The 12,908-nt window shown below is 40.8% G+C and overlaps 1 protein-coding gene across 1 annotated transcript in view; it reads left to right on the top strand.

Moving 5' to 3' along the window:
• The window catches only part of LOC145340960 (molybdopterin synthase catalytic subunit), a 43,337-nt gene extending 31,107 nt beyond the window's left edge, over positions 1 to 12,230 (top strand). Inside the window, exons 2-4 of the mRNA XM_080185576.1 lie at positions 1,612 to 1,765; positions 7,912 to 8,035; positions 10,770 to 12,230. Coding sequence (XP_080041702.1) covers positions 1,612 to 1,765; positions 7,912 to 8,035; positions 10,770 to 10,835 — 344 coding nt within the window. The 3' untranslated portion in view covers positions 10,836 to 12,230. The remainder of the gene's footprint in view (positions 1 to 1,611; positions 1,766 to 7,911; positions 8,036 to 10,769) is intronic.
• The last annotated feature ends 678 nt before the right edge of the window (positions 12,231 to 12,908 follow it).

Here is a 12,908-nt window from a genome sequence, read left to right as displayed (position 1 = left end):
CTTAGTTCAGAGATGTAGATGTTAGAAGTCTGAAATAAAGACAGATGTTGTTGCAAATACTCACAGGTAAAACAGCATCTGTGGAGAGAGAACCCAAGTTAACGTTTCAGATTGACTTGCTCAATTTTACCAGCTTTTTATTTGTGTTTTTATTTAAGTGAATTTTAAGTCAGATCAGCCATGATCTTATTGAATGGCGGGGCAGGCTCGAAGGGCCAGATGGCCTACTCCTGCTCCTATTTCTTATGTTTCTTATGTTCTTAAGTCAGGTAGATAAATTGATTTAAATACGTTGGCTCCAACATGCAGCTATCAAACAAACGTAATTCATACTACTTTTTTAAAATTTGTAACTGAAAACCTCCTCATGTTTTTGAATGGAATTCTTTTTTGTATCATGCAATGAGGAAAAATGTGCAACCTTTGCATTGAAATTGGCATTTTTATGATCATAATGCAAATTTAAATGTTTAACTGTATATATTAGGTTATTGTTAAAACTAGAGAGTATAACCTTCATAGTCTAATTGCAGTGTGTGTGAATGTGTGTATACACATATAGATAAAATTAATAAACAAGTCCTTGTAGTCTGGTGCGTGTAAGCAGATGATATTGTATTTTCCAAACACAAGTATGAGCACATATCGATTTTGATTTATGTGGGATTAGGTTAGTTCAGAAGCTTGTATCCTGGTGATACAAAGCAATTCACATGTAGGGACCTGCTACGATGAACATAGTGAATATAATAAGGTTCTTCTGTGCTATGTAAGTAGATGCAACAATATGCAACTTTGTTTTTACAGATACACAGTAGCATCAAGAATGAATAGTTTAAATATGTAATAGGTACTATTGGTCTCCCATGCCTGAAAGGACACTGGAGAAGATGGTGTAGGAAGAGAAGGGTAGATTTTACTGGTACATGGGAAAGAAAAAGTAGTCATTGTTCAGTGAAAAGGGGTTGTGCTTGGTAGAGGATTGTGGAATGAAGGAACCAAGGAAAAGGGTCACTGACGTGGATGCAAGGAAAGAAAGCGACCGTACGCTAATCAGAGGGAGAGGGAGTTGGCAGTTTTGAAATGTGTGGACATTGCTTGAAGAAAGGTGATGCATTTTGGTAGAGTGAACCAGAGCAGGGCTTACTCAGTTAATTGGAGGGCAGTGGGGAGAATTGTAGAACAAAGAGATCTAGGGGTACAAGTTCATAGCTCCTTGAAAGTGGAGTCAGAAGTGGATAGGGTGGTGATGAAGGCATTTGGCATGCTTGGTTTCATTGGTCAGAACATTGAATAAGTTGGGCCAAAGGGCCTGTTTCTATGATGTAAACCTCTATGGCTCTAAATGGATCATTTTTTAACGTCAGCTGGCATGGGATTTGGAAAGGGAAGTTAGATGTTAACAGTTTAGTGTGAATGGGTTTGATGAAACATGGTAGGTCTCCCGGACGAGATTATTTTAGAATAATGTAATAGTTAATGCGAAAGGAACTAGAGAGAGATGTAGGTTTAGAGCCAAAATGGGTTTGTTACAAGTCGTACATGCTCAGAACTGTTCAACAAATCATTTGTGCGTTCCTTTAACAAATCTTTATATGCCTCACTTGTTAGGTACAACCAGGAACAATTTTGAAGGAAAGAAAGTTGTTCGACTTGAATATGAAGCTTATATTTCAATGGCTGAAGCTGAAATAAAAAAGATTTGCAGAGATATAAGGAATAAATGGCCAATGATTCAGCACATCAGTGTCCATCACAGACTTGGGTAAGATACTGATATTGAATATGTAGTGCACTAGATTGCATATGGTATTGAGGAATACCATAGGACAGTAAAAGGAAAAGGGTTACCTAATATGAAAGGATTAAGCTGTGTTGTATTTCTGTACTATCCTGTGTAAAGCAGATAAATTTGGATTTTCAATAACATTGTTTACTTTTGCAGTTAGCAGAGCAAATACGAGAATATGTTGTTTATTTCGCGTTTTGTGCAGACATTTGTTCAATAAAGTGAATGATGAGAAAATAATATTTGAGGTTCTGCAACTAATGCGCAAAACTTGTGCCGTTTCATGTCTCATTTTGTGTACTTGCTCTATTAAAATGTACTTGGTGCTTGCTGACTCGCGGGACCACCATTGAGAAGGGGTGGAGAAATTGCTGTTGAAAACCATCTTCTTTCTTCCCTTCAGCTTCCTCCCATGTCCATTTCCAACCCCACCCAACCTCACTCACCCCCTCCCTCACTCACCGCCCCCCCCGCCTCACTCAACCCCCCCGCCCCGCCACCCCCCCACCCCCCTGTCTGGGTCCTGATTGCCTTGCATCTATGTCTCAGCAGTGGTACCACATCATAACCTCCAATTTAAGAACATAAGTACATAAGAAATAGGAGCAGGAGTAGGCCATCTAGCCCTTCGAGCCTGCCCCGCCATTCAATAAGATCATGGCTGATCCGAAGTGGCTCAGTTCCACTTTCCCGCTTTCTCCCCATAACCCTTAATTCCCTTGCCTACCAAAAACTTATCTACCTGTGTCTTAAATATATTTAGCAAGGTAGCCTCCACCACTTCAATGGGCAGAGAATTCCAGAGATTCACCACAAATGGATATGATCTGGTGGCCATTACAGAGACGTGGCTGCAAGGTGACAGGGACTGGGAGCTGAATGTACAGGGGTATCAAGTGTTTAGGAAGGATAGGCGGGAGGAAAAAGGGGGGGGCGTAGCTCTGCTGATTAAGGGTAGCATCAGGGTGGTAGTAAGGGATGATATAGGAGCCAAAGAGCAGAAAGTGGAATCGTTGTGGGTGGAGATTAGGAACAGCAAAGGGAGGAAGACGCTGGTGGGTGTCGTCTATAGGCCCCCAAATAATGATCTGGAGGTGGGGCGGGCTGTTAACTTGCAAATAAATGCAGCGTGCAGGAATGGAACGGCGATAATTGTGGGGGATTTCAATCTACATATTGATTGGTCGACCCATGTTGGACGCGGTGGACTTGAGGAAGAGTTCTTGGAATGCTGCCGGGATAGTTTCCTTGAACAGTGTGTGTTGGAGCCGACGAGGGAGCGAGCTATCTTGGATCTGGTGTTATGTAATGAGGCAGGTAGAATTAGGGACCTTGTGGTGAAGGATCCTCTTGGGAAGAGTGATCATTGTATGGTGGAGTTTCTGATGCAGATGGAGGAGGAGAAAGTGGGTTCCTGAACATGTGTCCTTTGTTTGAACAGAGGGGAGTACGATAGGATGAGAGAGGAATTGGCGAATGTTGATTGGGGGAGCGCATTGGAAGGTAGGTCTGCTGAGGAACAGTGGAGGATCTTTAAGGAGATCTTTCTTGGTGCTCAGCAGAAATTTATTCCGATGGTTAAAAAGGATCGTAGGAGGAGAGATAATCAGCCGTGGATAACGAAGGAGGTAAAGGGAAGTGTTAAATTGAAAGCGGATGCGTTTAGAGTAGGTAAGAGTAGTGGGCAAGAAGAGGATTGGGAGAGGTTTAAATATCAACAGAGAATGACAAAGAAGTTGATAAGAACATAAGAACATAAGAAATAGGAGCAGGAGTAGGCCATCTAGCCCTTCGAGCCTGCCCCGCCATTCAATAAGATCATGGCTGATCTGTCGTGGCTCAGTTCCACATTCCCGCCCTCTCCGCATAACCCTTAATCCCCTCTCTTATCAAAAACCCATCAACCCGCATCTTAAAAATATCTAGCGAGGTAGCCTCCACCACTTCAACGGGTAGAGAATTCCAGAGATTCACCACCCTTTGAGTGAAGAAGTTCCTCCTCAACTCTGTTCTAAGGGTAGGATAAACTATGAAGCTGGGCTAGCGCTTAATATAAAAAAGGATAGCAAGAGTTTTTATAAATATATAAAAATGAAGAGGCTGACTAGGGTGAACGTTGGACCCTTAGAGGATGAGAGGGGGGACTTAGTGGTAGGGGATGGGGAAATGGCTGAGGCCTTGAGTAACTTTTTTGTTTCGGTCTTCACGGAGGAGGACGTGAATAATTTGCCGGGTGTTAGCGATGGAAAGATGGTAGGAGTGGAGGGCCTGAATGACATTATTGTTATTAGAGAGGCAGTGCTCGACAGACTGGAGGGACTGATTGTGGACAAGTCCCCAGGACTGGATGGAATGCATCCAAGGGTTCTGAAAGAAATGGTGGAGGTGGTAGTGGATGCCTTGGTGATTATTTTCCAAACGTCGCTGGATTCCGGGGAAGTGCCAGAAGATTGGAAAACGGCTAATGTTACACTGTTGTTTAAGAAGGGTAGCAGGCAAAAGGCAGGGAATTATAGGCCGGTTAGTTTAACGTCTGTTGGAGGTAAAATGTTAGAATCCGTGATCAAGGAGAAAATAGCGAGGCATCTTGAGGAGAATTGTTTGATAGAGCAGACGCAGCACGGTTTCGTTAAGGGGAAGTCGTGTCTGACGTATTTATTGGAGTTCTATGAGGATGTGTCTAGGGCAGTGGATAGAGGAGAGCCGGTGGATGTGGTGTTTCTTGATTTTCAGAAGGCGTTTGATAAGGTGCCGCACAAGAGGTTATTGCAGAAGGTCGGGGGCACGGAGTTGGGGGTAGGGTGTTAGCGTGGATAGGGGATTGGCTGTCAAATAGGAGGCAGAGAGTGGGGGTCAATGGGTGCTATTCGGATTGGCGGTTGGTGATTAGTGGAGTGCCGCAGGGGTCGGTGCTAGGGCCTCAGCTATTTACCATTTATATAGATGATCTGGAGGAGGGAACCGAGTGTATGGTGTCGAAATTTGCTGATGACACCAAGATTGGTGGAATGGCAAATTGTGCGGAGAGTGTGGAAAGTCTGCAGAAGGATCTAGATAGGCTGGGCGAATGGGCCAGGAACTGGCAAATGGAATTTAATGTTGGCAAATGTGAGGTTGTCCACTTTGGTAGGAATAATGGTAGGAAGGACTATTACTTACATGGTGAAAAACTGCAGCATGCAACGGTGCAGAGGGACCTCGGGGTCCTTGTGCATGAGTCGCAAAAACCCAGCCTGCAGGTGCAGCAGGTGGTCAGGAAGGCGAATGGGATGCTGGCCTTCATAGCGAGGGGGATTGAATATAAAAGTAGGGAGGTCTTGCTGCAACTGTACAGGGCACTGGTGAGGCCGCAGCTGGAGTACTGTGTGCAGTTTTGGTCGCCGCACTTACGCAAGTATATTTTGGCCTTGGAGGGAGTGCAGAGGAGGTTTACTAGGCTGATTCCGGAGTTGAGGGGGTTGAACTATGAGGAGAGGCTGAATAAACTAGGCTTGTACTCGTTAGAGTTTAGAAGAATGAGGGGAGATCTCATTGAGACATATAAGATGATGAATGGGATGGATAGGATAGAGGTGGAGAGGCTCTTCCTGCTCAGAAAGGACAGTAGGACTAGAGGGCACAGCCTTAAGATAAAGGGGGGGCGGTTTAGAATGGAGTTGAGGAGGAACTTCTTCACTCAAAGGGTGGTGAATCTCTGGAATTCTCTGCCCGTTGAAGTGGTGGAGGCTGCCTCGCTAAATATATTTAAGATGCAGGTTGATAGGTTTTTGATAGGCAAGGGGATTAAGGGTTATGGGGAGAGGGCGGGAATGTGGAACTGAGCCACGACAGATCAGCCATGATCTTATTGAATGGCGGGGCAGGCTCGAAGGGCTAGATGGCCTACTCCTGCTCCTATTTCTTATGTTCTTATGTTCTTTGAGTGAAGATGTTCCTCCTCAACTCCGTTTATGAATTTGCATCTGCAAGACATTGTTTGTTTATTATCTTAAATGTCTTTGTGTAAAGAACACTTAAGTGGCTCACCTAATCTTTCCTTAAGCTCTAATGTTTTACTTGTATGTTTATTACTTTCTCTCTGGATTAATTATTTTACAATTTCTAGTTTTCCCTTTGCCTAAAGCACAGTATCTGTTTTTTTTCTCTCCGTTCTCTTTCAGTTGTGTTTGGACTATTATTTCTATCTTTTATACTCGATCCTTCCCTCTATGTTTATGAGTTCAAAGTTCCCATGAGTGCCCGATTAATCATTTTCCCTTAGGCTTTGGCCACAGCCCAGTTCAGATGGCGCCTGTCCCAACGATAAGGTTCCTTCCTGTTCCACACATTCTTGATTAACAAAGGAGTCAAAGGCTGTGGAGAGGAAAGTATCCGGTGCATTGTCCCAAGAAATAGTACCCCTCTTTCCCACACCACTCCTTCAGCTACCTGTTTCCTCCTTAATCCCTACACAGATTTGTATATGGCTCAAGGGTACGACTTTGCATTATTGCTTGAGGTTCTGCTCTCTAATTTACCTAGTAGTTCCTGATGTGCTCCCAACAGCTGATGTCCACTCTTCCCAATATTAATGATCCCGACATTGTTCTTGTCGACTAGATTTTCTCTCTCCATGTCCAACAACCTTTCAAGCTAGTTTGAGATACCCCTCACCTTGTAACCAGGTAGACAACATACCATGTTGGATTCTCAGTCATGCTTACAAAGGATGCTATCTGTTCTTCCATTGGATCTGCTACAACTATATTATCGCAATTAGGAGCAATAAAAATTTGTAGGCTAGGACTTCTGTGGCGAGTAACCCCAAAGCCTCAGTCTACCACAGTGCAAGGCACAAGTCAGGAGCATAATGGAATACTCTCCACATGACTGGATGAATGCAGTTCCAACAACACTCATGAAGCTCGATGCCATCCAGGACAAAACAGACAGCTTGGTTGGCACCCCATCCACAAACAGTCACTCCCTCCACCAGTAATGCACAGAGGCAGCATAATGTATCATCAGGAAGATGCATTGCAGAAACCCAGCAAGGCTGTTTAGACAGCACCTTCCAAACCCCTAATCCCTAGCATCTAGAACAACAAGGTCAACAGACACATGGGAACACACCACCTGGAAGCTTCCCTCGAAACCACTCATCATCCTGATTTGAAACCACGTGGACATTCCTGATTTGGAACCATATCACGTTCCTTTGCTGTCACTGGGTCAAAATCCTGGAACTCTCTCCCTAGCAGCACTATGGGTATACCTACACCATATGGACTGTAGCAGTTCAAGACGTCAGCTCCCCACCACTTTCTTGAGGGCAATTGGGGATGGGCAGTAAAAAATGCTGGTCTTGCAGAGATGCCCACACTCCATGAATGAATGTTTAAAAGGTAGATTGTTTGCCCTCAAAACTTCTCCAAAAATCAATAAGATCATGGGTGATCTGATTGTGGCTTCAACTCCACTTTCCTTCCTTTCTTCCCCTAATACTCATTGACAATTATAAATCTGTCTAACTCAGTCTTAGAAACACTCACTGACCCAACCTTCACTGCTCCCTGGGGAAGAGAATTCCATGGATAGAGATTCTCAAGTTAAAAAAAACTCCTAATTTCTGCCTTAAATGGAAGACCCTTTATTTTTTAAACTATGTCACTCATTCTAGTCTTTCATTCATGAGAAATAAACATCCCCTCAGCATCTACCCTATCCATTCTCCTCAAGATCTTGTATATTTCAATAAGATCACCTCTCGTTCTTCTAAATTCTAATAAATATAAGTCTAACCTGTCCAACCTTTCCTCACTTCGTCGTATAAATCAGTTGAGTGAATGTTGTGTGAATTGCTTCTAATGCAGTTATATCCTTCCTTAAGTAAGGAGACCAAAACTGTACATCAGAGTTTCTGGTCCTATACAGCATAAAACAAGACTCCTGGTGGAAAAATAAGAATGATGAAGAAAATTTATATCTTCATCTAAATAGCCGCTTAAAAAGTTGTGCCTGTGACTTGTTGGATTTAGCTGTTATATTTATGTGTCTCTAACATTTATTTTAGGACTTAAATTTGTTAATATATTTTCCATAAAATTGCTTCAGATTCCATTTTTCACTTTGTCTTTCTGCAGAGTCGTTGATATAACTGAGGCAAGTGTGATCATAGCGATCTCCTCTCCACACAGAAATGAGTCTCTTGATGCAGTGAAATATTGCATTACTACTTTGAAAGCAACAGTACCAATATGGAAGAAGGTATGAGCTTTGGCATCTGGGGGCAGGGGATATTTTTGTTATAGCGATAGTGCACACTGGATATTAGCAAATTGAGAGGTCCTGGATTAAAAAAAAACATTGGGTCAAAGTCGATTTCACTCAGCTCACATCTTAAATGTTATTTTCTGAATTTCATTTTCATTTATTTTATCATTTGACTTTGTTTCTGTTGTATGACTAACCATGAATGCATAATCCATTACATAATATTTTTCCAAATTTTGTCACCAATTGTCTTGGAGGTTGGGGTAGGCAGAACATAGAACATTACAGGCCCTTCGGCCTTCGATGTTGCGCCGACCAGTGGAACCAATCTAATGACCCTCTAACCTAAACTATTGCAATGTTATCCATATGCCTATCCACTGACCATTCGAACGCCCTTAAAGTTGGCGAGTCCACAACTGCTGCAGGCAGGGCATTCCACGCCCTTACTACCCTCTGAGTGAAGAAGGCTGCAGGTGTCATTCATGAGGTATGGGAGCCTATGCAAGGAGTCAGAGGAGAGGGAAACAAGAACAAAGACAGAAGGAGAATAATCAAGGGTCAGAATCAATGAAACAATGAAAACTTATGGGAATGGGACTAAGAATGTTAAAAATACTAATCTTATGGCTTTGTGCCTTAAAGTGCGAAGCATTCACAATAAAATGGATAAATTAATCATACAAATAGATGTAAATGGGTATTACATAGTTGGGGTTACAGAGACATGCTGCAGGGTGACCAGGGATGGGAACTGAACATCCAGAGGTATTCAGTATTTAAGATGGACAAAAAAGAAAAGGTGGTGGCGTTGTATTGCTGGTTAAAGAGAAACTTAATGGAATGGTGGGGAGGATATTAGCTCTGACCATTTGGAATCTGTATGGGTAGAATTAAGAAACGCAAAAGGGGCAAAAAACATTAGTGAGGACTATATATAGACTGTAGTGGTGATGGTGTGACATTTAACAGGAGATCAAAGGTGTATGTGATAAAGGAACATCTGTAATTATGAGTGATTTTATTCTGCATATAGATTGAACAAATCAAATTAGTAACAATATGGTCGTGGAACAATTCCTGGAGTGTATATGTCATGGTTTTCTGGACCAATATGTTGATGAACTAGCTAGATCCTAGACTAGGTAGCAAGTATTGAGAAAAGAATAATTTGCACGCCCTTGGGGATGATCAACCACAACGGGATAGAGTTCTTCATCAAGATGGGAGTGACATAATTGTTTCTGAGACTGCAGTCCTGAATCTAAATACAGGAAACTATGATGGTACGAGGCATGAGTTGACTGTGATTATTTGGGGAACATTATTGTAATATAATAACTATGTTAGTGTTTGTGGGTTTTAAATAAAAAGAAAAATGTGGTTTGCACATGTAAATTCAAAATAACAGCAACAAATTTATTGTCAGAGCTGTTGCCTGTACAGACCAGAAGGTGAATGTAGGCAGGAGTCTGTGAAACACCCCAATGGCATCGCTATCAAATTGTGATCGGCTGTTAAAGCAATCATGCAATCACTTAAATGTATAACAGTTACTTGAAGGGAAGACAATGCATTCAAAGAGCGCATGGATGAACTACAATAATTGTTTATTCCTGTTTGGTGCAAAAATTAAACAGGAAAGGTGGCCAAACCATTGCTTACAAGGGAAATTAAAAATAATATTAGATTCAAGGAAGAGGCTTGCAAATTGGCCAGAAAAGCAGTGGACCTGAGAATAGGGAGCAGTTTGCAATTCAACAAAGGAGGGCCAAGGGATTGATTAAGAAGGCGAAAATAGAGTATGGCGGCAAGCTTGGAGGGAACACCAAAACTGACTGTAAAAACTTACGAAGGTATGTGAAGAGAATTGCTGAAATAGGGGAATTTATAGTGGGGATGAAAGAAATGACTGACCTGCTAAATATATACTTTGGTTCTGTCTTCACAAAGGACACAAATAATGTACAAGAAATATTGGCGGACGCAGGTTAATGAGAGGGAGGAACCGAAGGAAATCAGTATTAGTAGGGAAATAGCGTTGAGGAAATTAATGGGATTAAAGACCAATAAATCCCCAAGGCCTAATAATCTAGTACTTAGGGAAATGGCCCTAGAAATGCACTGGTGGTCTTCCAAAATTCTATGGACTCTGGAATAGTTCCTATGGGTTGGAGGGTAGCATACAAACTATCAATTTCAGGCTGACTGGTCTATAATTCAAATTTCTCTCTACATCCCTCTGAACTGTTTCCAATGCCACCACATCCTTCCTCAAATAAGGAGACCAAAACTGGACAAAGTCTTACCAACACCTTATACAATTGCAATAACATTTCTCTACTTTTATACTCCAGTCCCTTTGCAATAAATGCCAACATCCTATTTGCCTTTTTTATTACATGTTGCACCTGCGTAACAAATTTCTTTGAATCACGAACATAGACACCCAAATCCCTCTGCTGAGATGCATTTTGAATCTGCTTTCCATTTAGGTAATAATTTGCCTTTCTATGTTTTACTGCTAAAATGGACAACCTCATACTTGTCTGTATGTTTTCAAGATCGAGTTAGATATAGCCCTTGGGGAAAATTGTAATCAAAGGATGTAATGGAAAAGTGGGAAAAGGTTACTGATTTGGATGATCAGCCATGATCATCATGAATATGTATGTTAACTGTAGGATATTTTCATTTTTAAAAATTCATTTTATATTTCTTGATTTAGGAGATTTATGACACAGAAGAATATGCCTGGAAGGAAAATAAAGAATGTCAATGGGCACAAAAATAAACCAAAATAACTTGATCTCAATGTAATCGTGAAGAAGCCTTGTCACACTGTCTGTTGCTAAAGCATTTAATCTTTTGAGTTGAAATTAAGTAATTGATGTATTAATTGTAATTGGTGATTTGCTTTTGCACTTTACTAGTATATAACAAGTATGGCACATGACACAAACTCTGTAATTCTACACTACTTGAAAATATGTATAATCTTTCCATGTTATGAACTTGTCAATCTTCTTGCTAATGCAAGTTAATTTCATACTGCGGGTCAAAATATATATTTTTGAACAAGTATATCCAATAAGTTAGTTAAAGCTAAATTCTGAAAATAATCATATTCAGATCAAAGGGAACACTTGTTTAAATTTTAACATGTGAAAGCTGTTGTGTACTCCCTCAGTTTAGATAATTCTGAAGGTGAAATCAGTTTTGAGAATTAGAAGCATAATACTGGGTTCTTAGTGCATGTCAAGAATTGCAAGAAAATTAATTTTTGAAAATATGGCAGTATCCCAGGTGAGAAACATTTGCTTGATCTTTTCAGTCATGTTTGTCTACATGAATTACACTGATATGCCCTGCATCACCTGGCAGTAATAGAAAGTAGATTTGAAAGTATATAATAATGCTAGCCAGCATCCAAAATCATTGCTATTCATAATAACAATGAAATTTACAATCACTTGCTTGAAATTGTTTTGAATGGGCAACAATTTGACACACACATGTAGAGCTAAAATATTACATGAAAGAAGGATCACAACTTTTTTAAAGTTGAAGTGAGAATCAACTTCAAATTTTGAGTTGTACATTTAAATAATGATGAATTTAACGTTACTTGAAACGGCTTTTAAATCAGAACATATGGGTTAGGCAGAATTCTGGTGCACTTTTTTAAAGGGGCTGATTTTCTGAAGTAAAAGACCATTTAAATATTAGTGGACTTCTCAGAGGATTCTGGCTTCTATTGGAAAACCCTCCTCGTGGTGGGGAGAAAATAGAAATTTGTTGTAAGTGGGGAAGAATTTCAACGGGGATGCACCTAGTGTAACTGGTGGAACAGCTGCAGAAGCCCTTGAAAAATGGCAACAGCCTCACTGAAGTTCACACCAGTCAATGCCAATTGGCTAGAAATCCAGTTATTTTCAGTGATCACTTATTATTGTTTTTGCAATTAATGTAAAATAGTTCCTCACCAATATTTAGGCTCTACTAATAAAGTGGCTAAATTGTGACCTCTAGTGGCTGTATTCAATATGTACAGTTCCCAAGTGCATACTTGAAGAAAGCATTGAATTATTTATTTTGCAAATGGAACAGAGATTATTTTGATCCAGGTTTTGTAGTAATAATTTTCAAAATACTTTCTACAATAAATTTGAACTGAATTTTAATCAGAGTTTATTTAACTCCCCTCATTGGTGGATTTTGTCATAGACCAGTATTACAAATTGTCGTAATTTGTTCACTGCACTGATTAAAGTATGCAGCAATTAACATCATCATTAACACCAATCAGTAACATCAGTTAATATCAATATTGCATGTATTATCTATACTTCTGAGTATTGCATGTACTGACAGTTGTTCTGTATTCAGATAAAACAAATGATGATGAACAGTGGTAAATGGGAGGGATACAGTCAGATGTACTGACTCTGTGGTGCCATGATTAATACAGTGTGCGGGTTAGGTTGATTGACCATGATAAATTGCCCGTTAATGTCACGGGGCTAGGGCATGGATAGAATTGTTGTTAGTGCAAGCTTGATGGGCCAAATGGTCTCCTGTACTGTATTGATTCTATACTGCTGTTTCATGAACTCCTCTCTTCCCCCCCCCCCGCCCCCCAATCATCAGGTCAGAAGTGGGTATCAATCTGCAATGTTCAGCACCATTAGCGATCACTTAGAAACTGAAACAGATCGTCTTCAAATACAGCTACACCTGGGCAACATTTAGTCTTGGGCTGGTAAGTGGCAATGGCCTAGTGGTATTATCACTAGACCACTAATCCAGAAACTCAGCTAATGTTGTGGGGACCTAGGTTTGAATCCCATCATGGAATTTGAATTCA

The sequence above is a fragment of the Carcharhinus amblyrhynchos genome, chromosome 1 (genome assembly GCF_965287045.1).
Source record: "Carcharhinus amblyrhynchos chromosome 1, sCarAmb.v2.hapA, whole genome shotgun sequence".
NCBI lineage: Eukaryota > Metazoa > Chordata > Chondrichthyes > Carcharhiniformes > Carcharhinidae > Carcharhinus > Carcharhinus amblyrhynchos.
The sequence above is the reverse complement of the archived record's forward strand: the minus strand, read 5'-3'. Positions and strand labels throughout refer to the sequence as shown.